At 59.6% G+C, this 26,927-nt stretch overlaps 9 protein-coding genes across 9 annotated transcripts; 3 read left to right on the plus strand and 6 right to left on the minus strand.

Annotated features, from left to right (window-relative positions):
- Positions 1 to 283: 283 nt before the first annotated feature.
- BDZ90DRAFT_232852 (fructose 1,6-bisphosphate aldolase) lies at positions 284 to 2,071 on the minus strand. Its single transcript, XM_025506410.1, has 5 exons — positions 2,017 to 2,071; positions 1,812 to 1,858; positions 1,653 to 1,711; positions 1,188 to 1,576; positions 284 to 1,110 (listed from the first exon to the last, which is right to left on the minus strand). The coding sequence occupies exons 1-5, from the start codon at positions 2,018 to 2,020 to the stop codon at positions 530 to 532; spliced, it is 1,080 nt and encodes a 359-aa protein (XP_025361347.1). The 5' UTR covers positions 2,021 to 2,071; the 3' UTR covers positions 284 to 529.
- Positions 2,072 to 2,449: 378 nt separating this feature from the next.
- Positions 2,450 to 3,701, minus strand: BDZ90DRAFT_232853 (hypothetical protein). Its single transcript, XM_025506411.1, has 3 exons — positions 3,681 to 3,701; positions 3,343 to 3,481; positions 2,450 to 3,265 (listed from the first exon to the last, which is right to left on the minus strand). Coding segments are annotated over exons 1-3 (471 nt in total). The 5' UTR covers positions 3,682 to 3,701; the 3' UTR covers positions 2,450 to 2,934.
- Positions 3,702 to 4,020: 319 nt separating this feature from the next.
- On the plus strand, positions 4,021 to 5,528 carry BDZ90DRAFT_232854 (putative RPS6B-40s ribosomal protein S6). The gene has a single exon (XM_025506412.1). It carries the CDS (start codon positions 4,494 to 4,496, stop codon positions 5,217 to 5,219), a length of 726 nt encoding a protein of 241 aa, XP_025361349.1. The 5' UTR covers positions 4,021 to 4,493; the 3' UTR covers positions 5,220 to 5,528.
- A 487-nt stretch (positions 5,529 to 6,015) lies between these two features.
- Positions 6,016 to 9,095, plus strand: BDZ90DRAFT_232855 (hypothetical protein). The gene has a single exon (XM_025506413.1). It carries the CDS (start codon positions 6,265 to 6,267, stop codon positions 8,914 to 8,916), a length of 2,652 nt encoding a protein of 883 aa, XP_025361350.1. The 5' UTR covers positions 6,016 to 6,264; the 3' UTR covers positions 8,917 to 9,095.
- A 12-nt stretch (positions 9,096 to 9,107) lies between these two features.
- Positions 9,108 to 11,398, minus strand: BDZ90DRAFT_260998 (FabD/lysophospholipase-like protein; the record flags this gene model as incomplete). The annotated part of the gene is made up of 3 exons (XM_025508326.1): positions 9,108 to 10,245; positions 10,317 to 10,751; positions 10,815 to 11,398. 3 exons carry the CDS (start codon positions 11,396 to 11,398, stop codon positions 9,108 to 9,110), a joined length of 2,157 nt encoding a protein of 718 aa, XP_025361351.1.
- Positions 11,399 to 12,544: 1,146 nt separating this feature from the next.
- Positions 12,545 to 13,597, plus strand: BDZ90DRAFT_205538 (hypothetical protein; the record flags this gene model as incomplete). The annotated part of the gene is made up of 2 exons (XM_025503943.1): positions 12,545 to 13,140; positions 13,216 to 13,597. Coding segments are annotated over 2 exons (978 nt in total), but the record flags the coding sequence as incomplete, so codon positions are not given.
- A 458-nt stretch (positions 13,598 to 14,055) lies between these two features.
- On the minus strand, positions 14,056 to 16,019 carry BDZ90DRAFT_232857 (hypothetical protein). The gene has a single exon (XM_025506414.1). It carries the CDS (start codon positions 15,973 to 15,975, stop codon positions 14,164 to 14,166), a length of 1,812 nt encoding a protein of 603 aa, XP_025361353.1. The 5' UTR covers positions 15,976 to 16,019; the 3' UTR covers positions 14,056 to 14,163.
- Positions 16,020 to 16,623: 604 nt separating this feature from the next.
- BDZ90DRAFT_272352 (hypothetical protein) lies at positions 16,624 to 20,075 on the minus strand (the record flags this gene model as incomplete). The annotated part of the gene is made up of 2 exons (XM_025508771.1): positions 16,624 to 19,125; positions 19,215 to 20,075. 2 exons carry the CDS (start codon positions 20,073 to 20,075, stop codon positions 16,792 to 16,794), a joined length of 3,195 nt encoding a protein of 1,064 aa, XP_025361354.1. The 3' UTR covers positions 16,624 to 16,791.
- A 2,707-nt stretch (positions 20,076 to 22,782) lies between these two features.
- Positions 22,783 to 26,832, minus strand: BDZ90DRAFT_232859 (hypothetical protein). The gene has a single exon (XM_025506415.1). It carries the CDS (start codon positions 26,581 to 26,583, stop codon positions 22,936 to 22,938), a length of 3,648 nt encoding a protein of 1,215 aa, XP_025361355.1. The 5' UTR covers positions 26,584 to 26,832; the 3' UTR covers positions 22,783 to 22,935.
- Between the last annotated feature and the right edge of the window lie 95 nt (positions 26,833 to 26,927).

Here is a 26,927-nt window from a genome sequence, read left to right on the forward strand (position 1 = left end):
GGGAGAGCTTGATTTGGGCACTTGTCGACGACTTGGACTTCTCGGCAGCCCTCGTGATCGTCATGGCTGGCCGCAACTTGCAGGAAGAAGCACAAGATCGTGACGCAGAGATCGAAGGGCGAGCGAATACAACGAATTTGAACACTCGCTACGCTTTCTGCTATGGCTTGCTCTGCCATGTCAGTTTAAGCCTTCTCACTTTGCTCTGGCTGCAGAGTAGCTACAGGGAACAGCTGCGCGTGCTCACCATAGCCTCGCCTTCATGGCTACTACCACTCACACGACTGGATGCGGCGCTGATCTCACTACTGCTAACTGCTTCTTTTGCATCCCTATTTTATTTAGGATACAGATCGAGAAGAGCTCTCAACGGAAGGTGGCACGCCAAGGAAAACGAAGCAGCCATGGGCAAGACAGCGATGACACCCATTACGCCTGTGGCGCTCTCCCTCTCCCTCTGCTTATCTCTTCTCTTCTGCCCCTCTCGTAGCCATTGTTCGTCTGTCCACTACAGCTTCGTCTTGCCAGCTTAGAGCTTACCAGCAGACCCCAGGTCCTGGTAAGCGATGGTGCAGCGCTTAGCCATGGTCTTCTCACCCTCACGAACCCAAACACGCGGGTCGTAGAACTTCTTGTTGGGGGCGTCGGGGCCCTTCTCCGGGTTACCGACCTGGCTCATGAGGTAGTCCTTCTTGTTGAGGACAAAGTCACGGATGCCCTCGAGGTAGGCGTACTGGGTGTCGGTGTCGACGTTCATCTTGACGACACCGTACGAGACGGCGTTGGTGATGTCCTTCTTCTCCGAACCGGAACCGCCGTGGAAGACAAAGAAGACGGGCTTGTCCTCCTTTGACTTAATCTGCTCCTTGACGAAGTCCTGGTGCTTGCGGAGCAGTTCTGGGCGCAATTGCACGTTGCCCGGCTTGTACACGCCGTGGACGTTACCGAAGCCAGCAGCGATGGAGAAGTTGGGGGTGATCTCGCTGAACTCGCGGTAGATGTCCCAGATGTCCTCGGGCTGAGTGTAGAGCGAGGCGTTGTCGACGTGCTCGTTGTTGACGCCGTCCTCCTCACCGCCGGTGATGCCGATCTCCATCTCGAGCCAGATGCCTGCGGGGGCGCGCGAAGAGCGGAGAGATTGTCAGCTATGTCAGTCAGGACGATGTCGCGTCGCTCCGCTTGCTCACCGATCTTGGCCATGCGGGCGAGGTACTTCTTGCAGGTCTCGATGTTCTCCTCCTTGGGCTCCTCAGACAGGTCGAGCATGTGCGACGAGAAGAGGGGCTCACCAGTCTTCTGGTAGTGAGCCTCGTCAGCGTCGAGCATTCCGTCGAACCAGGGGAGGAGCTTCTTGGCGCAGTGGTCAGAGTGGAGGATGACGGGCACGCCGTAGAGGGGAGCGATGTTGCGGATGTGGTGGGCAGCAGCGACGGCACCGGCGATGGAGGCCTGCTGCTTGTCGTTGGCGACACCCTTGCCGGCGAAGTAGGCGGCACCACCCTGAGAGACCTGGAGGATGACGGGGCTCTTGGCGTCACGAGCGGCCTCGAGGGCGGCGTTGGCGACCGAGGATGAGCTGGCGGCGAGGTGATATGTAGAAGGTCAGGCAATGTTTCGATGGCAGGCTGATGGTATTCCGTGCTCGCACTCACGTCACGTTGAAGGCGGGGATTGCAAAGCCATTCTGGCGAGCGTAGTCGAAGACCTTGTACTGCGGAGGCGAGGGCGAGCGCGAGGGCGAAGGGGAAGGATTAGACAGAAGTCAGCGGCCCGGCGATAGATGCTGCGTTTCTGGACACAGCGATACGTACAACGTCCTTGCCGGCAACGACGCCAGCGGGAGCAATGTCAATGAGACCTGTACGATAGGAGGGCGACGAAGCAATGCGGCGGGAAGGACCGGAGCAAGAGGAGGTGGAGGGGCAGCAGCGGCGATGATAGCGAGGCGGGGGTCGGCAAGCACAGAAGACCATCAGCTCGTAGCCTTGCTATTGCCTCTCTCCAGCTCGCACCCACCCATGTTGTTGTTGGTAATGAGCTGATTAGAAAAGGGGAAGCGATGCGATAGTGTTGGATCGATGGGAAGGAAGAGGAGTTGCTCGTGCGTTGCGTGTGCAGCCAGGGTAGAATATGTTGGGAAGAGTGCGCTGCCTCGGCGGGTTGGCCCGCGCGAAGACAGAGGCGAGAGACGTGCCGCCGACGACGCCGCCGCCGCCGCCTGGCCGCCGCCCTGTGTGCGTGCGAGCGGGCGTCTTGTGAGACGTTGGGTGACGACGGGACGGCTGTGCGACCCAGAGGCAACCAAGGACGCTGCGCTGTGACGCTACCGCTTCAACCTCGCCTTGGCCACTTCTTCTCGTCGCTTGGCTTAGGCGGACGAAGGCGGACGAAGGAGCAGTGGCAAGGACTAGATTCGATGGCACAACGACGATGATAGGGCTGCAACTGGCTGTGATAGACGGTTTGAGAGCAGAGATCATGCTCGACATCTTCCAGGCAGGGGAGTCGTGTGCAAGATACCGACGGCCGGCCGGCTGGTGAGGACCAATGCACACAGGCTGCGCAACATGATCAATCCACAATGTCTTCACACTCAAACTGGTAATGGTGGTGGGGTAAGAAAGAAGATTGAATTGATTCGAGCTTGCGCGAAAGCGACAGAAGCAAGAGCCGAAGAGTGAATAAGGAGGCGATGGGAATGGTTCAGCGACTAGCACTAGGCTGAAGCTGGGTACGGTTGTTGGGTGAGGAATCCAAGCTGGAGGGGCGTGAAGAGATGCAATACTCCGCCCCTGTAAGAGAGGGAAGAGACGTGTGCACCGGACATCCTTCTAAGGGCACCTGCCCGACGCCCAAGAGAGATTCGAGGAGGGGAGCGAGCGAGACAAACGAAGGAGCGAGACCTTGGGGTTGGTTCTTCGAACGCTGCTGCGCTTACTCGGCGCGAGGGGCACCGCGACCGACACCGGCGAAGCGGGGACGGTACTCGCCAGAGGGCTGGTCGCCCTTCTTGTCGCCAGCGTCGCGGCGACGGTACTCTCCGCGGTCACCACCCTCGGCACGGTCGCCGCGGGGGGCACGGTAGGCGCCAGGAGCACCACCGCCAACAGCGCGCTGCGGGCGAGCAGGGCGCTTGTGGGTAGCGGGGACGATCTCGGCGGGGAGGTGAAGGTACTCTCGGAGGTACTCGAGACCCTCGTTGGTGAGGGTGTAGAAGTACCACTGCCAGCTGAATTGAGTGTGGACGAATCCGCGAGAGGTCAAGCTGCGGGTGCGAGAGAAGAGGGATCGAGGGTGTGAGCGGACTGATCTTTCGTATGCTGTCATCACGCTCGCACGCACCTCTGCATAGCCTTGACGACGTAGAGGTTGCGAATCTGGAGCTCCTGGTGGACAGACTCGAAGTTCTTCTCGGCGACGAGGACACCCTCCTTGAAGAGGGCGGCGTAGATTGCCTTGCGGTCAGCCTTGGGGATGATCACTGTGGGTGGGGAGTGAGAGAGATAGAGCAGGTCAGCTACTGAAGCTTGGAGTAGCATGGGTCACGCGTCCATCATCGGTCGAGGAGTGCTGCAGCATCATCTCTCCCTTCCTTCAGCCAGGCCTGCATTCACGCCAGCAGCTTCTCAAACTTGCACCATCCGTCCTTCCTTCCTTTGAACATCTCGCACTATACTCACTCTTGATGTGTTTGTTTTTTGTTGTTGAAGGGGGGGCCGGTGACTGGATTCCTAAGAGGAACAAGAAGGTGCGACCCGGCGTCTCGCAGCGACTTTGGTGTGGAATCGCTGAGTGGGCGGAAGAGGGATGGACAGGCCAGTCGACGGATCCGAATCCTGCGGACCGCGGCGGAGCGACTTGAAGCAAACCGTCCAAGGGCGGGCAGGCGGCAGCCAGGCTCACGGGGCGGGCGAGGACGAGAGCCTTGGAGCTGGGCGGACGAGCGGGCGGACGCGCTGGGCTTGGACGACGAGCGACGGCGAGGGCCAGCCTTCGAATGAGTCGAGAGATTCTCAATCACCTTCATCATCATCACCATCGTCCCCCTTCCCCTACGCCGACTTCGTAAGTGTCTACGCACAAGCGTCACATCATCATCGTCATCATCTGTTTTGCAAGGGAGCAGACAGAATTGCGTCTACATGCGCAATGCTCCTCGCAGAGGGATAGGAAGGAGGGGAAATAAGGGAGGAAGGACTGGTGGGCAGGCGCATACACAGCGAAGCAATGTCGTCTACGCCTTGATGAAGAGAATAGAAGGACGGCCTCATTCGAGGGAGATCAGGATGATAGAAGGGCAGGCACGAGGGAAAGGGAGATGAGAGCAGACCTCGCAGCCACTTGGCAGCCGGTGGGACACGCCAGCATAGGTTCGCTCATATGCTGGAGTTCTTCGCCCACCTCTCGATGTGTTGTGCTTCATGACCCTTTGCACAACGTTGAGCCGTATAGCTGACACGATTCACCCCCTCTCTTCCTCACCGCACAGCATCATGAAGCTCAACTTCGCCAACCCCGCTACGGGCGCTCAGAAGAGCTTCTCCATCGACGACGACCTCAAGACCCGCGTCTTCTGGGAGAAGCGCATGGGTCAGGATGTCGCCATTGACCAGCTCGGTGACGAGTTCAAGGGCTACGTCGTCCGCATCGGCGGTGGTAACGACAAGCAGGGTTTCCCCATGAAGCAGGGTGTCCTCCTCCCCAACCGTGTCCGCCTCCTCCTCGGCGAGGGCCAGTCGTGCTACCGTCAGCGCCGCACTGGTGAGCGCCGCAGGAAGTCGGTTCGTGGCTGCATCGTCGGCTCGGACATCCAGGCTCTCCACCTCATCGTCGTCAAGCAGGGCGACAACGAGATCCCCGGCCTCACCGACGCCGCGTCCACCGTCGACAAGCGCCTTGGTCCCAAGCGTGCCAACCACATCCGCAAGTTCTTCAACCTGTCCAAGAAGGACGACGTCCGTCAATTCGTCATCCGTCGTGAGGTCACCTCCAAGAAGGAGGGTGCCAAGCCTTACACCAAGGCCCCCAAGATCCAGCGTCTCATCACTGGTCAGCGTCTCCAGCGCAAGAGGCACCTGCGCTCGCTCAAGAAGAGGAAGACCGAGGCACAGAGGGAGCAGAAGGCAGAGTACGACCAGATTCTCGCCAAGCGCACCGAGGAGAAGAAGCAGCGCTCGTCGGCCGCCCGTGCCGCCCGCGCCGCCGCCCGCAAGGCTTAAGGAGGATTTCGAGTTAACGGGGGTCCCTAGCATCATCGCAACGTCGGCGGCTAGAGGCAAAAGGGTTGGAGCCTGGCCTTGATGTACTGTCGTCGACGAACGTGGTGGCACCGGGACTGATGCAGCGAGGGAGCACGCCTCTTTCTCTAGTCGTTGGTCCACATCCCCTCTTGTCCCTCCCCCTTGTCCTTGATTTGATCATCACCTTGTAACACTTTTCTCTCCGTCAGCTCATCACCGTGAGCTACGACCACGCACGCCATCTTCATCATAAAACCAGGCTCAATCAGAATTGTCGACACAATGCTGCCGTGTGAATGAGCGTGCGATCTGAGATGGCCAGAGATGCAACGGCCGATAGTGAGGCAAAGCAATGAAAGTGTCTTCAAGCCACCAACTGCCAGGGCTGGCTAACGGGGCGGTCAGTCTTGCGAGGCGGGACCCTCGGGCGAATAATCTGAGCACGTAGCCCTGCCCTTAGCTCAACGAAGCCGCCAAGTCGCCACACCTAGGAGTAGGAGTATGATGATGCGTTCATGACGACGAGAGTGGACGAAGCGGGCCACTTTACGCTTCGCCGCTACCCATTAAGCCGCGACGCTTGCGTGAATGAAGTGAATCTGGTCCGCTCACTTGCCCTCACTCGCTCAAGGTTCGGCAGACGAGGCGAGGCGGGGCCAGAGAAGTCAGGGCAGGACGCTCTTTGCGTCGAAGCAGCTGGCTTAACTTTGGACTCGCAGTCCGCGGGTTCGTTGAGGCGCCGCGCCTGCTCGTGCCTTGCTCTCTCTCCTATTCACGGACCGCCGCCCAGTCTTCCGGAAACGGTCTTTCACTAGCGCTCGCTCCTCGACGTCATGAGTAGCCGGGGGGAAAGGGCCGTACCAATCATCGGGCGTGCTTTGGAGCACTTCGTGCTTTGTGATCCATCCATTTAACCATCTCTGCTCTCCATTCATCCATCAATCAACACTCTGCCCTGTTGAGGTCGATACCTCCTTGACTGACTACCCTCCATCGATACCACCTCCACCCCTCCGCGTTCGGCATGTCCAAACCCATTCACAATCGAGGAAGCGCAGCAGAGCAAGGAGCCGCCATCCGCCGCCAATTCGAAGGCCAACAGCAAAAGCGCTTCTCCTCCCAGATCCAGACGGATCGTCTGCACCATCGCGAGACTCCACCACCGGCCAGCGACGATGCATCCGCGGTAAGGAGGTCGTCCACTCGCAGAAAGAGGAGGACCCACAAGCCGGCTGGGGACGAGGAGTCAGTAGGGGCAACATCCGCTGAGGAGAGCCGCTACCGTGACTCGCTGCGCAACAACAGGGATAGCATCCGGAAGACGAGCACGATCGCGAATGAGCCGCCTCCGCCATCCCGAGCTGCAGTCACTGACAAGCCAAGGGAGGAAGAGCCGGAGACGCAGCGTAGCAAGAGGGGGTCGAGGGCACTGAGGAAGAAGGAGACAGAGGCTGATGTGGCTGCTGCGCCCGTCGCTGCTGTCCCTCCTGCTTCAAGGAGGGGAAGGGATCCAGAGAAGGCGGCCGCCGCTGACGAGGAGCCCGCTGACGAAGAGCCAGCGGAGCCTGCTGACCCGGAGCATGACTCCAAAGCCAAGGAAGCAGCGGGCGCAGGTGGCCTCATGGCTGCTCTTGGCCTCGGAGGCTGGGGAGCCAAGAAGGCTCAGGACGATGCTGAGCCTGCAAAAAAAGAGAAGCAGCCCACGGAGAAGGTCGTTGAGAAGCCGGCGAAGCGCAGCAAGTCGAAGAAAGAGAAGTCCAAGCCCGTGGCGGCTGTTCCAATTGGCAGCGAAGGGCGACGTCGCAACTACGCCAAAAAGGACAAGGCCGCAGCTGCCGCGCCTGTCTACGATGGGGATGGGCAGCCGAGCGAATCTGCTGCAGAGCCTGTCGAGCAGGAAGAGGACGAGGAAGACGAGGAGGACGAGAGTCACGCTGGAACCGGAGCCCTCGCTGCTGGTGGAGCTGCCGCTGCCGCTGGAGCTGGAGGCGCTGCTGCAGCATCTCACGGCGAGCGCAAGTCGGTCCCCCTCGAGAAGAAGGGCCGCATCTACTCCCTCACCGGTATCGACAATCTCGCACTCATGCTCGAGGATGCTGGCTACCAAACGGCATGCTTCAGCGTCTACCTCTTCAAGACGAAGCTCGATTATGATACGGTGCTCAACTTCTTCGAGAAGCTGGCTGAGGCGTACCCGAAGTATCGCTACGTCTGTGAGCTCAACCCGAGTGACGCGACAAAGAAGGATAAGGCAGCTCGCAAGGGTCAGGCAACTTCCACCTCGTCCACCTCGTCCTCCTCGCCCAACCCAGGCCGCAAGACAGGCTACTCCAAGAGTCTCAAAGCCGGTGGCAATTTCCGCCCAGCCAAGTGGCGCGTTGATGAGACTTTCGACGTAGCGCAGAACATTCGCGTCGTCAAGGCGCAGAACGACGGCAGCGACGACGACCTTTACGACGTGTGCGGCGACTGTCTCGGCACCCACTTCGACTTCAATAAGCCCCTTTGGGAGGCCACGGTCGTGCACGGCCTGCATACGTCCGGAGGCGCCCGTTCGGCGCTGATGATCAAGATCCACCATGCATTCTCCGATGGGCAAGGCATGATCCAGTCGTACCACTCGGCCATCGAGGCCATGTCTACTGGCGTGACGGTGGAGAGTAAACAAGCGGAGATCGACTCGCAGGTGGCCCGCGCCAGCGCCAAGCAGAAGAAGACGACAGAAGAGCAAGTCCGCGAGAAGTCCGATGGCGAGGAGCAGGAGAAGAAGATTGGCTCGCGCAATGTCAAGCCCACGGTGGGTGGGACTATCTCCCACTCGTGGCACACGGTGCGCGGCCTCTACTTCCGCAAGCGAAAGGCATTCACCTACCCGGATTCTGCAGGCAAAGACGCCGTACGTCGCTATGGCGCTCAGCTGGGCAAGAATGAGCGACCCTCGACCCGCCTCTACGCTCACTCGGACGGCATCTCCATGTCGGACATCAAGCTCATCCGACAAGCCTTCTCGACGGACAAGGTCAATCTGTCACTCAACGACGTTGCCTGCGCTCTGCTCAGTCGTGCGCTGCGTATCGCTGCGGAGACCATGGCCTCCAAGCATGGTCAGAAGGTCTCGGACAAGCGCATCGCCGTCTTCATTCCCATCTCCAAGCGACCAAAAGGCGACTGGAGCCTAGCCAATTACACGACAGGTGCCATCGCCTGGTTCCGCTTCCACGAGCCGTCTAGGTATGGCTTCGAGTCATTGCTGATGCAGGTGAATCGCGAGATGAACAGGATCAAGCGCTCCAAGCTCCCCGGGATCTGGTACGACGTCTTTGGTGCATTTGCGAAGAGACGATTCTTCATGATGCCCAACTACCCGATCGCGAGGCAGATCTTCCAGTCAGCGTACAGAGAGTACAACGTCTTCACCAACGTGCCCGGACCCCCCAAGCCAGTCAGCTTCGGCAAGCACGAGGCCTTCTCGTATCACGTTCTACCGCCTTCGTCGCCAGGCAAATCCACTCTCGCGATGGGCGCCATCTCTTACGCGGGAGAGTTCAGCTTGGCCGTCTCGTGCGATGGGGTGAGGGAGTTCAAGGAGGGGAATCTGCCGGAGACCATCTGCCAGGCCTTTCAGCAGGCGTCGCAGGAGCTGGTCAGGGTGGCAAAGGAGAAGATGGACGCGTAAGCGCGCGTGAGTATGTCACAGTCGGGTTCAGTACCATACAGATCACCACCACTTTCTTTTGGACCGTTTCCTCCCACTACTGTCGCTTCTCGGCAACCGCGATTGAAGGACAGCATCACACTCTTTACTTCATTGTCTCTGTTGCTCAATTAAATGATCTGGTATACCACGTCTTCCGCTCTGCCTTGCCTTTAGCTTGCTCCAGCGTGCGTTGCGTATCGTCTTCTCGCCTCAGCATCCATCCTCTCGCTCTTCCGCTTCTCATACGCTGCCCGTATTGCGCTCCTGACCGCCACCACGCCCTCGCGAGCACAAGCGCGAGCCGTCTTTCGAATGGTCTGCACCTGCTCGTCGGTCCAAGTCAGATTGTAGCTAGAGCTGAACGGGGCCGTAGAGGGGTCGTAGCCAGGCTGCACGGCATGAGGTAGGAGCGGCAGGTAAACCATCGTCTGCTCGTGTAGCAGCTGCGGCTGGTGGCGAGAGTTGTACACGGCGCTGGTCTCGGCGGCGCCTGAGCCGGTGTGTGTCGGATGGAGCGTGAGTGTCTGGGCGTACTGGCCTGCAAAGCGTTGCGCTATCTCCTCGGCAGTAGGTGTGTGCTCATCGCCTTTCGCGTCGTGCTTCTCGCTCGATGCCGCATCACCGCCGGTACCACCCTTCGTGGCCCGCTCGCCATCCGCGCTTGCCTTTTTGACCACGTAACCCCTCTCCTTCCCGTATTCCACCAAGCGCTGAACCGCCCCTCCGCTCTGCACATCGCTCGAGTAGTCACACATGACCACAACGTCCACTTCTCTGCCAGGTCTGAAGTGCACTTGCGGCAGATTGTTCGAGATCCCGGCGTCGATCAGGTGAATCCTCGGCGAGTTCTCGAAGCCTTCTCCCCTCCCCTCCTTCTTCTCAGCCCCGAAGAAAGGATTAGCCTCGTTCATCGCATGTACTGGATGGTGCGCCTGGATCTTCTCCGTCTGTTCAGGGTGCTCCGCAGTCCACTCGTCTGTCTCCTTCCTCAGCCAATCGCCGAACTTGCCGGTAGGTAGATTGCGGTAGAGGGTCTGTAGCCACGCTGAGAGAGGACCGGCCGGAGCCGAGGTGCACATACCTAGGAGGAGGGAGAAAGAACGCTCTGGTAGACGTTGAGTGGACTTGCCACCGTCGAAGCGTCTCCCGAAGGACCAAGCAGGGATCCAACCTTCGAGCTCATCGCTGCCAAATTCGAGGGGGGAAAGCTCGAACCATTGCCACCAGGTGCGCGAGCCTGCGGCTTGGTGCTCGGCGGACATGTGGTTCGACGAGGCGAAAGGTTGCTCGCCAGGGGCTTTCCAATCTCTGCGGGCGTGAAGAAATGGCAATTTCAGCTCTCACGGCCATTGTGCCCTAGAAGCAACGAGGATACCCACTTCCATGGACGTTCATGCCTGACCGCAGTCAGTATTGGCAGGGGTTGCTCTCCCTGATCGATACGGCATCTTTCGAAGACGCGGGACCATTGGTACCACTCGCGCTTCAAGCAGGGCTCCTCCTCCTCCTGCCCTTCGTCCTTGCTTTTGAGCAACAGATGGCTAGTCAAGAGCGTGCCATATAAATCCAAGGGGCCCGGATGAAGGTGCTTCAGGTGCAACTTCTGTAGAAGGGGCCCAAGCTGAAAGTACGTCCCCTTTGCCGAACGGGCTACTGCATCTATGGCGGCCAGACTGAGCGGGTGTCGAGAAGAGGTAAGGGCGAAGTGATCGAAGAGGTACGCTGCGTCCATGCGACCGACGGTATAGAGGGTGCCGAGGGTCCAACATGATCCACTCACGCCAGACGTATAGCTGAAGAGGGGCCAGATGGAACTGCGCAAGAAATGTAAGGGAGGTCAGCGGGCAAAGGATGAAGGAACCGCTGGCGCGGCTCACCTTTCTTCCCTCTGAAACTCTTCGATGAATCCAAGAAATCCAAGCATAGCCCTGTACCCTCCGCCTGACCCGCCCAAGCTGACTGTAGGCACATCTTTGGGCTGCACTACCTCTCCCTCTTTCACGCCCGCGAGCTGTCGGAACGCCTCCGACTGTGCAATGCGCTCCTTGCGCTTAAGCAAAGAATCGGCCTCAGCCTTGCTGAGAGTGTTCTCTCTTCTCAAGTGAGCATCCCAGTCGAGCTCGGGGTAGAGCGTGGAATCTGAGAGGTCAGCAAGGGCTTCGCTGTGGACATGCCAGAGGTCGCGGAGACGGTGAGAGTGGTGTCGACGTGTCTGCGGTCGTGGGATCGAGGAGGAGGAGGAAGGGGAATTTTGCTCCTGATGGCCGAGGTGTAGCTTAGAGGCAAGCGAAGAGAGGCACTCTTTGGGCTTTGACCTTGAGTCGCGCGACTGATCGTCCCCATCAGCCGCCAGGAGCGCATCTGGAGCGTCGTGGCTTGCTGCTTCTCCCCCGTCACCATCGTGCCAGGGTCGATATCCCTCAGGATGAGTGTCGTCGAGTCCTGTCTCTTTTTGGTCCATGACGTGGGCAAAATTGAATGATTGCGCAGCGACGCAAGGCCTTCCATGATGACCCTTTGGCCCTCGTCGAGCTGCTCAACACGGCCACGTTCGCACTATCGCAATCACGCACAGACCATCGAAATCGGCAATGCGAAGAAGGCAAGGGTCCTGGCTGAGACATGTCACTTTATTGACGGGCAGAGGCAGAGATGTCACCCTGATCGTCAAGTCGAGTAGGAGAATAAGTTTCAGGCCTGACTGTGACATGATTTCGACAAGTCGCAAAGCGGACGTCTGGAAACGCGTCGTCGATTCACACGACTGCTGAGCATCGCAAGGTCGAGCTTACGCCAATCGTTTCGTTCCTTGGTCCATCGCTAGCGTGCAGTGGAGGGAAGCGAAGCGGCCTTGCGGCTAGGCTGCTGTGCCCTTATCCTTTGACCCGCTCAGAGGCAGCGGAACCTGGACCACGACCTGCCTGACGAGGGCAAATCCGCGCCCTTTAGCGTGGCCTGCTCCTCGATCGGCCGTATCTTATCCACTCGAGAGGAGGTCATGGGACAGCAATGTGGGCGTCGTTATTCTCTCTCTCGAGACGGTGCATCGGCTTTCATCATGACCGGTCCGGCCAAGCCCTTGCAACCGTTAGCCGCCCCAAATATTTCTTTGAGCGAAAAAAAGAGGCGTTGAGGCTGCAGCTCGCCGCTACTTCCGCTCCCGCCGTCCGCCTTGTCTTATGTCGTGTGGAGCGAGCGAGGCGGGAGGCGGGAGCGTAGAGAGGCTCGAGCTTCATGCCGAGGTGGGGAGCAGAGCTTCCTTTCTTCATTTCTTCTTGCTCCCCCGCCCTTTTTTCATCTCATCTCGATCGATCCCCTCTGTGACGAAGCTTGCAAGTAGCTATCTTTAGGGGCTTGGACTACAAACGACAAGAAGCGGTCCGACCGGTCGTAGCATATAGTCGTCCCTACGCAGCATATAGTCGCCTAGCCCTCATCAGCGACTCCCTCGCTCCCTTCTTTCCTTTCCCCACCAACCTGTGTTCCCTACATACATACCTGTCTCATCATCAACATGCCAGCCACCCTACTCGATCAGTTCCTCCTCAGGGGCGTCGGTCCAAAGGACCCCGTCACCTCCAGCACCCTCTCCGACCGACTGAGCAGCACCACCATCTCGCCTTACCCACCTGGGCCCGAGCAATGGCCCGGTGTGCTGCGCAACATTGTCCCCAACTCCTTCTACGAGGCCTCCCTCCAAGCCTGGGTCCCCATCGTCTTCAGCATCGTCTACTACATTGTGGCTCACGGCGCCAATCATGCCTTCTTCTTTAGCCAGAAGTCCAAGGACCTCACTAAGGCCAACTCGCCCTTGGCAGCCCTGCTCCGCTGGGGCATTGTGGCGCACAATGCCTTCCTCGCCGTCTACTCCGGCTGGACCTTCTACCACGTCGTTCCTGTCGTCATGCGCTTCTTCTACGTCGGCGCTCGCGCTGCGGGACTGGACGGTGTCAAGCTTTCGCTCTGTTCTATGCCGACCAACACGGTCACGCTTGCCCCGTATGCGTGGTTGTTCTACATCTCAAAGTACTACGAGGTGGTCGACTCGATTATTTTGGTGCTCAAGGGCAAAAAGGTGTCCAACTTGCAGTCCTACCACCACGCTGGTGCGCTCCTTGCTATGTGGATCGCATACAGGTACCAGAGCCAGGCGGTCTGGGTCTTTGTAGCCTTCAACTCGGGCGTGCACACGGCCATGTACTCGTGAGTGTCCGCACGACGTCTACTTGTTCATCTTCGGCCGCGTCATTGACCTTCCTTGCCTTGCCCCTCATACAGTTACTACTTCTGCTCGACGATGAAGCTGCCCTTCCCCCGCACGCTCAAGCGCAACCTCACTACGCTTCAGATCGCCCAAATCACCTCCGGCGTCGTCCTCACCAACCTCTACTGGATCACCAAGCTCGACCCCACGCGCGTCGCCGCTGGTCTCGTCAAGCTGGGTTTCCGCAGCTCCACCGGCTCTGCCTCTGCCTCCGATGCTTCCTGGGCCGCAGGCTCCGAGCTCCTCACCCTGGCCACGGCCCGAGCGGCCAAAGTCGGCCGTCACTCCGACCAATGCCTCGAGTCCAGCGGAGCCTCCCTCGCCTTGCACTTCAATACCGCCTACCTCGTCCCACTCGTGGTCCTCTTCGCTCGCTTCTTCGTGCGCAGCTACCTTCGTCAGCAGAACGAGCAGCTCACCAAGAAGAGGCGAGACAGCGCTGTCCTGACCGCCACCAAGAAGGCGGCTGACCGGGCTGCCCCGGAGAGCTCTGCGGCGAGTAGCACGGCGGTGGAGAATGGAAATGGCCATGCTGCAAACGGCAATGGGCATGCGAATGGCAACGGGAAGAGGCGTAACAAGTAAAGTGAGCGACCCATCATAGTCTACCGGTGGGCCCGGCTATACACGCACAACCTCTGCCAGGCCCAGCATTCAACCCCATGTTCGGCTCACAATCCAGCTTTGATACGCTTCCATGGTCCTATCTGTTGTTTTACTCTTACCACCGCTACGACACTTTAATTTCCAGACCATCCATAGCTAGGGCAGGGATAGGGAAAGAGGTCGAGGGAGATAGGGAGAGAGGTCGAGGGAGAAGGCGAGGCCAGTGACACACGATGGTGACGACAAAAGTGGTTGACTGCGTCATGACATTGTGTTGACTAGAAATACATGAAGAAAGATCGAAATATGCTTTGACCCGCTCGAGCCGGATGACCTGCGAGTTGCCCCTCGTCTACTCACACCTTCGCCTTGACCACATCTCCCGCCAATCCCTTCGCGGTCGCGTACGCCATGACGAGCAAAGCCTGTCCCACCACGTCGACGATAGAGGACACGAAAGGCAGGCAGTAGATGTCAGGATCATAGTCCCGCTTCCAGAGCTCCATGGTCATGACATGCGCCAGTGCCAAGGAGAAGGCGAGAGCGCCGAGCGAGGAAAGGGAGAAGGTGAGGGCGAAGCTCCAGCCGAAGGTGAGCTGGCCCGTGGTGAAAGTGAGAACGAGGAAGAGGACCTCGATTATTAGGCCGATGGCGAGGAGGGTAAAGGGGATGAGGTAACCTTCGCTTGGAGGGGAAAGCCAGGGCGTGATGAGCGTCGTATAGACACGGCCCCAGAAGCCCGGTTGTGATGTTGAGGAGCGAGCGTCAAGTGAAAAGAATCCTCCACTGCCCTGCCTCCCACCACTCGACTCTCGAAGCGCGACCTCCCCTTTCCCAGCGTGCAAGCACGTCGTAGTCCTACTAACCAAGATGGCCGCACAGGCTCCCGGCAAGCCCGTGATCACGGGCACAAGAAGTGCGAAGCCTTCGTACTCCTGCACGAACGAGTCGAGCACCAGTCCAGCGCCAGAGGAGATGAACATGGCCAGGATAAGGGGCACCCAGCCCGAGGAGAGGAGCTCCTTGACGTAGCTGTTGCGTCGTGTGACGAGCCAGCAGACCAAACAGGCCCCGACGAGGCAGACGAAGATGACTGTTGCTAGGCCTGTGCCTTCGAAGCGGACTAAGCTGCTCGCCACGAGCCCTACGAGCGTGAGGGTGAGTAGGTCCCCCAAGCTGGCAGCGAGAGGAGAGGCGATATTGTCTGGGTTGGCACCGCAAAGTCGTGCAATGACGACTAGGGCGCACATGAAGTTTCCCAGGATGGCAGAGGAGAGAGATGCTGAGAGCATGCCAGTTGCGAGGACGAGGACGAACTCGAAGTAGCCGTTGCGTAGCCGCATCGTGGGATCGCTCGGGGGCTTAGGGTGGTGGTGGATGATGCGGCGAGGTTGGAGTACTGGCCCTGCGGTAGTTGTAGCTGCTGCTGCTGCTAGTGCTGATGTCGCTGATACTGTCCCTGACGCGGTCGCCGGAGTGATGCTGGTGATATTAGTCCCCTTGCGATCCGCTGCAACCCCTAGTAAGAATGCAACCACCCCGGCCCCAGCGCTCACGATCAAGGCCTGCACCTGCAACAGCGTCATATTTCCCCCAACCAGCGTCCTCCTCGTCCTCCTGATGTCCAGTTCACCAATATTCGCACTCGTGCTCATCCTCAAACTCAAGTTCATCTCCAGATTGCCCTTCAAGTTGAGAAGGATAGGGATCAGGATGAACAGCTTGTCCACTTTGAGGAATACGGGCCAGCGGGAGAGATGGACGAGGACTTCGCCTGAGAAGATGAGGGAGACAAGAGAGAGGAGAAGTGTCGGGAGAGCTTCTTTGCTGATGGAGTAGATTCGGTGGAGAGCGGAGGGTTGGGAACGGCGGGAGGTGCGGGTGCGACGTAGAGATGGGGTGGTGGAGATGGTCTTGTCCTCGTCTGCTGAGGCATTGACGCCATTCTCGTACTGCCTGCGATCATCGAGTGCGTCTTGCCCCTCCTCATCGTCATTGAGGTCTTGCGTCGAGGTAGTCAGCTTAGCCAGATCCTCATCGTCGTCATCTACATCGCTGTCACTGTCTCGCGAAGCCCTGCGAATGGTATCGTCGCTACGACGCTGTTGCTGCTTTCCAAGACGGGCCTGCTCCTCGCCATCTTGTGAGGCCCTGTTGGTCGCGACCATGCTCTGCTCAGCTCTCAGCCCTGCCTGGTAGCAGCGAGTGAGTGTGGTGGAGAAAGAAAAGAAGCAGAGTTGGCGCTTTCTCCCCGAGTTCTAATGTGTTGATTGCGCCGCCTCGCACGCACTCACTCACGCGGGCGGACATGAGGCGAGATGCAGGAGATCAACGCCCGCCCGCCCGCTTGTCAAGCCTCTCTCACACATGGAATCGCGTCCTCCTCCTCGCATTGATTGGCATGGCGGGCAGTCGGGCCAGCCCGTCATCTCGAGGAAGCGAGTCGCTGGCTCGACGTCAAAAGATGGTATCGTACGAGGACAATCGACTCCTCTAGCTCGATCACGAGAGTAGGGTTAGGTGAGGAGCGCTCCAGTGAGCAGAGGGCCGCCGCATCCTTCGCCATCACACAACGACCACTCCCCACGCACGACACCAGCGACATAGAACGAGGCAGGCGATAATGTCTTCATTCTCTTCAAAGATTCAAAGTATCGCAGCATAGGCGATACAGAAGAGGAGGAGAAGAAGCTAGATAGATGAATAGATGGGCTTAACATGGGCGATTAGCGGACGAGCGACGGAGAAGGGTAAGAGGGATAATAGAAAGGGGCCAAGAGACCCAGGAGAGAGAAGATTCAAGCGCTCGATAAAGCAAGAAGGAGGAGGAGAAAGAAGAGGCGGGCGTAATGGAAGGATGGAAATAGGACGAGAAAGAGGAAGAAGGAGCTGCGGAGGAGGAGTACTGAATCAATGACAGCAGCGTCCCTACGCGAAAAGCTCATGTATCGTATCGTGGCGTGGGGCCGCATCGCGCCGCGTGCTCAAATCGCGCCCCTCCCCTTCACCAGCCTGACATTGATCCACAAAGCTCCGACAGTCTTGCTCAACTTTGCCATCTCAGGCGCCATGACCGTCTGGTCCGAGGGACTCCTCTTTGTCCATCCAGCCTCAGAAGCAGCGATGCCGCTCGCCCCAGCAAAGCCGCCGAGCGTCGAAGAAGGGACGCTAGGCAGGCTGGGGTCGTAATGCACTGATTGCCCGCCCTGCTTGGATGGAGACCATTGTAGCGAGTTTGAGGCGGTGAAAGAGGAGGAGAGGGAGGGATTGGTCTGGTGCGCTTGACCTGGACGCTGCGCGTAGGCGGCGTGAATGGACGGACGACCAGGTGGTGTCCTCGGAGGGCTCGAAGGCGTAGCGTTGACACGCGTCTTCGTCCTTGGATTGAAAGGGAGTAGGTCGACCTTGATCGCGTACTTGAGCTCAATGCCCTGCACTCTAAAGGACGGGGTGGCCTCCCTTCCCACCCTGAGCAGCCCACGAAGCACGCGCACACCCTTACGCTTCGCCTCCTCTACTTGCAAAGCAACATCCGTGCCCTCTACCGCCCCACCTCGCGCGCTCACAATGGCCGCGTAGTCCACCTCTTCCAAGTCGGCCACGCTGACGAGGCGGCGCTTGTTCTTTGGCGTCTCGTTGACCGAGCTGCTCGAGTAGAAGACGTTCTGTAGCAACGACACGCGTACGAGGGCGGGGAGGTCGACGGGGGAACCGCTTGACCCGGATGATGAGCCCGGACCACCGCCGCCGCGGACGGTGAAGGATGTCTCTGTGCCGGTGCGCGACTCATCACTCCCCGTCGTCGAGGGAGCAGTGCTGGGTCGATTGCGACCAAAGGCGAATGAGGGGCGGGATGACTTCTTCTTCAAGGGCTTCTGCTGCGACGATGACATTTGCGGCGAGGAAGGAGCTCCGCCAGCTGAGTCCATGCTTGGTCGTCCTGCCGCTGCCCCTGTTCCCGACGAGGTCGCTGAGTCATTGGCATTGTTCGGCCGCGTGATCGAGAGGGAGGAGCGAATGAGCCGCGACAGAGAGTTCCCCTGGTTCGACGTTGAGGGCGAGACGCCAGCGTTGCTTTGCGTTGGACTAGCACCGATGTCATCTCCGTCGTCGAGCTGTTCTTGCTCTTCGTCATCCTCACTCGCCCGAGAGACTTGCGCCAGGGAGCTCTTCGTCGGGACATGGTTGCCGCTGGCCGTTCGCTGCTGCAGATACGGTGGCGATCGAACCTGCTGATCACTGCCGACCGCGGTATCGTCCGTTCGTGACAAGGCACTGCTGAGTCTCGGCGAGCCAGGATGCGACCGACTTGGAGAGCCCAGCACGGGCGAAGCTGCCGAAAAGGGTTGCGGAAGCAGCTCGGGATCTTCGGGCCGGATGACTAGCAGCACGGGGATAACGCTCGGCGCCTGAATGATCTTTCCCGCCGGGAAGAAGAGCTCGAGCTCCACGTTGCGCTTGAGTGCCTTGAGTAGCATGCCGGACCACTTGGCCGTCACCACCTCAGACTCCCAGCCGCGAGCCAATGGCACGCTCGGCGTGGATAGGATACTGAGCCGCAATGGCGGGAGGCTTGCCGGTGGGGGCGGCAGCTGTGTCGGCTCGCCGAGGAAGACGAAGGGGATCGAGATGGTATCTGAGCCTTTGCCCTGCTTGCCCGCTGTGGCTGTTGATCCTGCTGACCCTGAGGGAGACGTGGCCTTTGCACTCTTCTTTCCCTTACTGAAGAAGGACCCTGACGACTTGCGACTGCGGTCTCCCGACGTCTTGCGCCTGACCAGAGTGAAGGTGATGCGGTAGAAGCAGCCGATGCGATACACCTGCTGCAGGCCACTTTCCACGGCATCTCTCAGCGTGAGAGCGGTCATCTTTGTCCTGCTCGTCTTGATACTGGCTGCCCCGCTACCTGGCGGTACACCTCCTCCGCTGCCTTGTCCATCACCGCTGCCTCGACCACTCGAGCCTGTGCCCGCGCTTGCAGTATTCCGCAGCACTGCCTTTTCTCTGGCGTCCTGTTCTGAGGACATCTCGAATGACGGCGGGAGGGCCACAGCGACCGTCTCCACGTTGCCATCGACCATGCGCGTGTTACCTCCGACTGGCAGATTGAGCGTAAATGGAATCATGTGGACCGCATCCCCGCTGTCAGCTTCCTCCATCGGCTGTAAACCAGGTGTCGGCGCCTCGACTCTCCCCTCTTCGAATGCCACCTTCTCTACAGTCTGGAACACTGCTCGCTCTGTTCCGCTCTCTGGAGGCTGCAAAGCCACACCGTCCCAGACGGCTGCTGCAGAACCGCTCGTGGTGTGAGCAGAGATCTGTGCGAGCGCGACGTAAAGCAGTGGAAATGTCAGTCTGAGATGCTCACTAGTATACTACTCCTCTACCTGGTCAAGTAGCAACGCACCTTGATGACCACATCAGCCACATCCGATCGCCTCATTCTAATTTCGCCCTTGATGCCCGCTGCTCTCCCGGAGTACACGGGGTATCCTCTCTCGTCAAAAGTGGGAGCCTTGAGCTCGACGCTGAAGTTAGGCCACTGCTTCGTCTTTGGATCGACGCCCGTACCCAGGAGCGTAACCGCCTCTGCGGGCACGATACCGCCGGGGAAAAAGGCTGGATCGACGAGGTCCTCTTGTGGGCGCAGGTTGCGGCCCAACCCGAACGTCCTTGATCTCAGCGGCGGTCGAACGTGCGGAACCGTCATCATCGAAGGGCTGGCGGAGGGTATCCCCGACGGCTGCTGAGCTGCGTAGTATTGCTGGATCTGCTGTTGCTGCAGCTGTTGCTGCATGGCTGGATGCGAGTAGTTGATTCCAGCCCCACCTTGACCATTGGGCACGGGCACTCGACCGTAGTCGACTGCGGATATGCGATGCATGGACGACGACGCGCTTGGGCCGCCAGTTGATGAATCTGAGGGAACGCTTTGCTGCCAATGCGAGGATGAAGAGCCCACTTCTGCCTGTTGTCTGGCTAGCATGTCAGCTGATCGCCTAGACATGCCCGAATCTTGCGACGCCTGCTGGGAGCGGACGAGAGTGCTGCTAGGGCTGTTGCTACCGCTGCCACTGGCGCTCGCACTCCCACTGCCGGCTGCGTAGTCGTAAGGGACCTGCGGGTGGTGCTGCGGGTGGTGATGATAATGAGGCTGTTGAGGAGTAGCTAGTGAGGAGTGGTGGTGGTGGTGATGGTCCATCGATGGCCTCGCACTATTGGACAACGCCATGGGGCCGCCAGCGCGATCATGGTGATCCATGGCCATGGATCAATGGCCGACGACGTGGCAGAACAGCAGAGGTGCGGCACCGGCCGACGAGGAAGAGGAAGCGGGAGCGGCAAGTAAGCCAGGGACCTTGGGCCAGCACGGGCTAAGGACGAAGTGAAAGGATCGGGCGGTTATTGCACGAGGATGGCGAGGGAGATAGGCGGACTCCTTAGCTCAGCGGGCAGGCGCGGCAGTCGCAGATGATGATGGCGCGGCCGGGTAGAGGAAAGCGAAGGTGCGAGGCTGCGAATGTCAAGATGAGGAGGGAGGAGTTGATCGACGTCGACGTGGTGGTGCAAGTCGCGGCGGATCAGCCAGCGACGGCGGCGGCGACGGAGACGCGAAGGCGGTCCGATGTGGATTGTGAGGGCGTCGAGGGCGCTCAACGTTGGTGATCACGGGTGAATGGATGGCCAGCCAGCCGAACCTCTATCGTGCCTGAAGACAAGGGCGGACGACGGACCGTAGGCCGGTGCCTGGAACAGGCGAGCGGCGGGTAGGGAGCTCGTGACGAGAGACTTTGTCGGCAGCGCAAGAGAGCTGCTCGTCGCCTCGGTATCAATGGACGAGAAGTTGCTCGACGGGGATGATGGCGAGGAGGACGTCGACGGACGGAGCCAGAGACGTCGTGTATGCCAAGGCGAGATACAGGGAGTGTATCAATAGGCGCGGCCTTCGCTTCCTGCCAGAGGCCCGAGCGGTATTGCTTCTCTCGCCGTCGGTCCGTGGTCGAGTCTACTTTGTGTCGTAGGCAGGGCAGTAGCCGTCGTCGCTGGTCGCCGCTGCTATGTCTCGTGAGGAGGAGGGGGGAGGAGGAAGAGGAGATGGTGATAGGGAGATGAGAAGCAGCCAGACGGCAATTTTGCCTGCCTCTCGTCCTCGTCGCCGCCTTTGCCGTGTGCTCCTCTTTTGACGAGGTTGGTTGGCAGTTGCTTGGCTGTGGATCTTGCTTGGCCTGCTTCTCAACTCGACAGACTCGATTTGCTGCTCCTGTGGTCTACTCTAGCTGCTGCTGCTGCTGCTGCTGCTGCTCTCTCCGCGTCTCAACTCAGGGCGGGCAGCGCGTCGGAGCGCGAAAAGGCAGCAACCCGCCCATCACACACACACATCACAAGGTCAAGGGCCAAAAGGCACCTCGCTCACTCGCGGATCAGAACGGAGACAGAGGCGGAGCAGATTGACAGAGTGGTAGGGCGGCGCTCAGACACGACGCAGCGGAGGCGATGGCAGGTCGAAGCTAGTCATAAGGTTGGGCGTTGAGAGGGCGCAGCGCAGCAGCTAGTGGCTGCCCTGAGCAAGGTAGGAATAGCAACGAGCAAAGGAGAAGAAGCCGTTGAAAGAGTCAACCCACCGACCGCGGCGAGGACGGCTACCATGACCAAGTGGAAGCAAAGTTGCTTGCTCGCTCGAGCGCGCGCGCGCACACAAAGTCAATGTCATGTATTGGTCGACGTCGTCAGCCATGACTGACGGCTAATGTCAGACAGCGAGTACTCAGCAGGGGAGCGACGCAAGGTGTCATCTCGCTCTCTCCCTCTCACGCAGCAAGGGGGCTCGTCCGGCCACTAGAACCAGAGGAGGGGCAGAAGAGCGAGAGTAGCGAGCAACGAACAGCCGGGAGGCGGCCGAGGAAGGAGGTAGGAGAACACTCACCACCACCTCGGTACCACAGTCTCGACACGACATTGGCTGCGCTACGACTGACCGATAGACCGCGGGGCGGGGCAACGGCTCCCAAGATTCAGCGCAAGCACGCTAGCACGGCTGGGCGGCTGGGCGCTGTGCATCTTGATGGACAGAGATCGACGCCAGGAACAGCGCTACAAGGACGAGCAAGGGGGGGCCTCCATTTTGGTCGCGCCCAAGGCAGGCGGCAGCCAGCGGCAGCGGCAAGACGGCAATACGGCAACACGCAACGAAACGGACAGAGGAATGAATCGTCGACAAATGAGGGACCTTGAGCTTGGTAGGAACTGGTGCAAAACCCTTCTCTCTTCTAAACACTAATGATTCACCGTCTCTCGTGCTGAGCTCGAGGCAACAAACAAAGCGTGCCCGTCAATCGTCGCACCACCACCCGTCAAGCTCGATTGCAGTGTCAGTGTGACGACGGACGAAGAGCTTGAGCGCGGAATTAGCAGCACACCTGGCAGGCTAGACGTGCCGCGCCTTTTTTGCTTCACTCATTCGGCCAGGACTAGGCCCTCGCCACCACAGACTCTTGAGAAGAAGTCACGACGACCGCGTTGCGCTGCGACGATGATCATGTGATACAGGGATGATGCTAATCCTTCTTCTGCTCGACACCCAGCCTAGGTTGCTCACCAATCCCAGGCGGCAGGCGGGGAGCAGCTGCCCTCCGTCGAGGGCGCCGCGGCACTGAAAGGGTCTCCCGTTGTCCTCTTCCAGATAATCGCCTCACAGCCCACAGCTAGCGCACTAGCTCACTAAGCGCGCTTGGCCAGCAAACAAAGCGCCAATCGATACGGGCGAGCAGCTTTCGTGACCAAGACCTCGTGATAGAGTAGCAACTTCTTGGCTGCGCCATCACGCAGGAACGGGTGGCCCCCGCCGGGGGCGCCGTCGCAGGTACCGGCGTGAAACGCCGTGAGTCGAGCGAGTGGGAACCAGAGAAAGGGAAGAAGGTTCAGATTAGACCGTGGCTCGACTGAGCGAGCGAGGGAGCGAGCGCCAGTCTAACCAGATCGTGAAGTCAGGGAAACGCGTAAAATTGAAGTGAAGTGTAAGAGGAAGAGATCGCGCATTACACCGAATGCGTGGAGCCCAAGCTCCGCCTTGAATTCGTTCATTTCCATCGTGATCATCATCATCAGCATCGTTACCCTCGTCAATCCCTTCAATACCCCTGATAGCCTCCGTACCCACCTCCATAGCCCTGCTGTTGGCCATACGGCTGTCCCGTCTGCTGCTGCCCGAAGCCACCCATACCAGGCTGAGCAGTATACTGAGGCTGCATCCCCATGCCCATGCCGTACCCGCCCATGCCAGTCATCTGCTGTCCCATTCCACCACCGTAGCCGCCCATGCCCATCCCTGTAGCCTGGGGCTGCTGCACTCCCGCCGGACTCCATCCCGTAGGCTGAGGTCGCAGCGCATCATAGCGTTGAGCCTGCTGAGGCTGCTGCGCTTTAGCATTGTCGCCCTGCGCGAACGTGCCGCTCTTCATGGAGGCGAAGATACTGCCAGCGCCGTACTTGTCTCCGCCATTTGCTGTGGCGTTAGAGCTGCCGTTGGAAGTGGTGCTCTGTCCTGTCTGCTGTGGCTGCTGCTGCTGCTGAGCGGGAGGCTGGGGAGAGCCCATACCACTACCAGCGCCGAAACCAGAGACGTTCGTGCCCTGCATAGCCGTCTGCTGCTGGCCCATCCATCCAGTAGGCTGTGATTGCATACCACCACCATACCCGGTAGGCTGCTGCTGACCGTAGCCTCCATACCCAGTCGGCTGCTGCTGCATCCCACCCCACCCCGTCTGCTGCATCCCCATCCCAGTCTGCTGCATCCCCATACCTGTAGCTTGCATGCCCATGCCGCCTCTCGTAGGCACGTACTGCCCTGTCCCATGCGTAGGGACCAAGGGTTGGAGGAGACCCTGGTTCTGTGGTACCGGAGCCATAGGTCCTCGCGGGCCATTGTACATGAAGGAAGACTGCCCTGCCGGACTGGCGCCTGGGCGATCCACTCCAGCTGAGGGAGCCTTCATTGCTGCTAGCTTGTCGAAGAGAGCTGAATTGGGGTCCGCGGCTGGCTTGGCTGGCTCTACAGGGGCGGCAGGCGCAGCGGGTGCGGGTGGGGGTGTTGGAGCTTTGGCTGGGGCGGGGGGAGCTGGAGGAGGTGTTGGCGCTGAGGCGGCTGGCGCGGGAGCAGGCGCAGGGGTAGACGGCTTGGCGCTACTGGGCCTTGGTGTCCAGGCGTCATCATCGAATCCGCTGCTTGCCGGTGCCGCCGCTTTGGCGCTCTTGCGCTCCACCTGCGGACTAGTTGTGCTGGTCCTTGAAGGCGGACTCGACACGCGCGAGAGGCTCTCGCCGGCCTTTGCAATGGAGGCTGCGTCGACGGAGGTATCGGTAGTAGATTTGGGCGTTGGTCGACCTCGCCTCGTGTTGTTCTTGAGCGATCCGTCAGGCCCAGAGAAGAGGCTCTGCGAACTCGACCCTTCAGCGTCGCGTCGTGCAGCCCTCTCTTGCTCCTGCAACTTTCTCGCCAGCTCTTCATCCGCCTTCATCTGTTTGTCAATGTCCGCTGCTCCACCCCCTGACTTTCCACCGGCAGCAGCGCGTCTTGCACCGTACTTGCGCTCAATGTGCTTCATGACCCGAATGTTGTCACCCTCTCGCAACCCTAGGCTGCGTAGGATGCTCGCATCCATGTGCTCCAGCACCGTATCGTCGATGTTGTCTCGTTCAAACGCAGCAGCATAGCGAGTGCAATCATGCACGTCCACACCGGCAGCAAGGAAGAACTCGAACCAGTCGATGTTCCTCTTCGGCCCGCGGCCAGCCTCGGCCCTGCGGCGGGCCTCGCGCTCTTTCTCTTTGCGACGCTCTCGCTCTCGCTCTGATTGGCGCGGATCTCCGCCTACGGGGGTGGAGAGGGGAGCTCCTACTGCTGTTGAGCTGGAAGGGCCGCCGCTGCGACGGCTGGAAGGGATCAATTGCTTGCCGGTGACTTCTTCCAGGTACTGAATGTCCGGGCGAGACATCTTCTCGATCGCCACCTCGATGACTACGCCGTTGATCTTGTGCAATCGCAGCTTTCCTTGATTGAAGCCAAGAAACTCGGCCTCAACTCGGAATTGACCAGAGCGATCATGCCATACCCTCGTGCGACCCGGGGCAGGCTTGGATTTGCTGCCAGCCTCCTTCGGCCTTGCGGGGGCAGAGCGTCCTTCGGGAATCTTGACGTCCCGTGCGGCGCGAGCATTCTCTGCTGAGGTGGTGGCAGGGGCAACCTTGGGTGGGGCTGGCGCAGGCTGAGCCTTGAGCGCTTCGCGACGTCGCCGTTCTTCTGCTTCGCGGGCAAGCCTGTCCCGAGCCTCCTTGCGACGTTGCTCTGCAGCGAGGAGCTGCTCGCGCTCTCGTTCGGCGGCGAGAGCTTCAGCCTCCTCCTGACGACGACGTTCCGCTTCAACATCTTCGCTCGCCGCTGCGCCTCCAGCTGCCCCATCCGTGGTGGCACCAGCCTCTGCGACCTCGATGTAGCTTGCCGGTACCACACCCTCCTGGCCAGAGGCGTTGCGCACTTTCCACCAGTCGTCATTCTCTCGCTCCACGAGGGTAAGGCTCTCATTCTCCGCAACGGTGAGCTCATCGTCGCCTTGCGCTTCGAAGTCATAGAGCGCGATTGCAGGTTCGCCGTCGCCATTTGGGGCTGCAGGATGACCATTGGTAGCAGCCGCCGAATCCTCAGTAGCAGTAGGAGGGGCGGGGCTGGTTGCTGTTTTGCGTACTGGCGGAGGAAGGATGGCGGTGCTTCGAGCTGGAGGCGGCTGGAATGCTGGAGCAGCAGGCGGTGCTGGTGGGGCAGGTGGTGCGGCGGGTGCAGCCGGTGGCGCTGGAGTCGAGCGAGGTGGAGCAGCAGCCTCCTCTTCCTCTGCTGCAGGAGCCTCTTCTGCCTCTTCAGGCGCTTCCTGCGCAATCGCCAACATCCTCTCCGCCTTCTCCTTACTCTCATCCAGCTTGGCAGCGATCTCGTCCGCCTCCTTCTTGTCCGTCACAAAGTTCATCGCATTCCCTTCGATGCCTGCACTGGCGTCCAAGTCGACGTGGAGCTGCTTGCCCTTGTTCTCGATGGCGTGCGCCGTAATGGAGAGAACGGGGATCTTCTGAACGGGCGTCTTGTCAGACTCGGAGGCAAAGAAAAGAGCGGCATTGCCTATGCCAAGGGTCCCCTTTTTCTTCTTTTTCTTAGCATCGAGGAGTGAGACTGCCCACATTTTGATGCCGTCCGTCTTGTCGATTGCGGGCGTTGCGGTGGACGTGTTGCGCGGGGCCATTGGGATGGCGGCAGCGCCAGGTGCTGGTGCTGACGAGTAGGAGGGCTCCTCCTCGACTTCTGGCGCATCGCCTGTGTCTACTGCTGCTACCTCGTCGACATAGTTTGCGGGCACGTAGCCTAGCCTGCCTACACCGCCTTCCCCCAGCGCATCATCCCCCTGCTTCTTGACGAGCAACCACAGCCCATCTGTCTCGTAGACCCTGAGCAGCTCATCCTCGGCAATATCCAGCTCATCGTCATTCTGTGCCGCGTAGTCATACAGCGCCCTGCTCAATCGCATAGGTTCTGCTTCCTCTACATAGTTGGCAGGCACGAGTCCCACGGGCCCCTCTTGCTCATCAGCGCCTCCTTCACTCTTCAGCTTGGCCTTGTACCATTCTGGATCGTCCGCCTCGAGGATGTAGAGAACATCGTCTTCTTTGAGGGTGAGCTCATCCTCTGCTTGCGCCTCGTAGTCGTAAAGGGCTTTTGCTAGCTGGACGTAAGCCATAGTGGTGCGATTACAATGCTGTTGCGATTAGGATGCTCCACTTGACTTGGACCCTGCGAGTGACGCGGGTTAGGCTGCGATGATGGCGGCGACGTCGTATGAACAGGTTGTATGCGTTGCGAGGTGAAGGCTGTGGTTTTGTGTTGATACAATGCGTGCGATTTGAGATGTTGGTGGTACCCCTGAAGTGGAAAGTGGAAGGTGATGATCGTGGTCGAGGCGTCGTGAGGCGGTGAGAGTGACGTGAGAGTGTCTCCGCCTCCAGATGAGCGGCGGCACGTCGACGCCGGCCCATCGACTGGCCCCGCCGAGAGTCCGTCAATGTGGCTGGCTGGGTGAGACTC

This window comes from Jaminaea rosea (assembly GCF_003144245.1).
Source record: "Jaminaea rosea strain MCA 5214 unplaced genomic scaffold BDZ90scaffold_9, whole genome shotgun sequence".
In the NCBI taxonomy this organism is placed as follows: Eukaryota; Fungi; Basidiomycota; class Exobasidiomycetes; order Microstromatales; genus Jaminaea; species Jaminaea rosea.

Coding starts and splice junctions, on each gene's coding strand:
- BDZ90DRAFT_232852 (XM_025506410.1), bottom strand. Junction 1,577..1,652: donor ATCCCCGCCTTCAACGTGAC/GTGAGTGCGAGC, acceptor CCTCGCCGCCAG/CTCATCCTCGGTCGCCAACG. Junction 1,111..1,187: donor CGCCCGCATGGCCAAGATCG/GTGAGCAAGCGG, acceptor GCGCCCCCGCAG/GCATCTGGCTCGAGATGGAG.
- BDZ90DRAFT_232853 (XM_025506411.1), bottom strand. Junction 3,266..3,342: donor GTCGTCAAGGCTATGCAGAG/GTGCGTGCGAGC, acceptor TCGCACCCGCAG/CTTGACCTCTCGCGGATTCG.
- BDZ90DRAFT_232854 (XM_025506412.1), top strand. CDS start 4,494: ATGAAGCTCAACTTCGCCAACCCCGCTACGGGCGCTCAGAAGAGCTTC.
- BDZ90DRAFT_232855 (XM_025506413.1), top strand. CDS start 6,265: ATGTCCAAACCCATTCACAATCGAGGAAGCGCAGCAGAGCAAGGAGCC.
- BDZ90DRAFT_232857 (XM_025506414.1), bottom strand. CDS start 15,975: ATGGTCGCGACCAACAGGGCCTCACAAGATGGCGAGGAGCAGGCCCGT.
- BDZ90DRAFT_232859 (XM_025506415.1), bottom strand. CDS start 26,583: ATGGCTTACGTCCAGCTAGCAAAAGCCCTTTACGACTACGAGGCGCAA.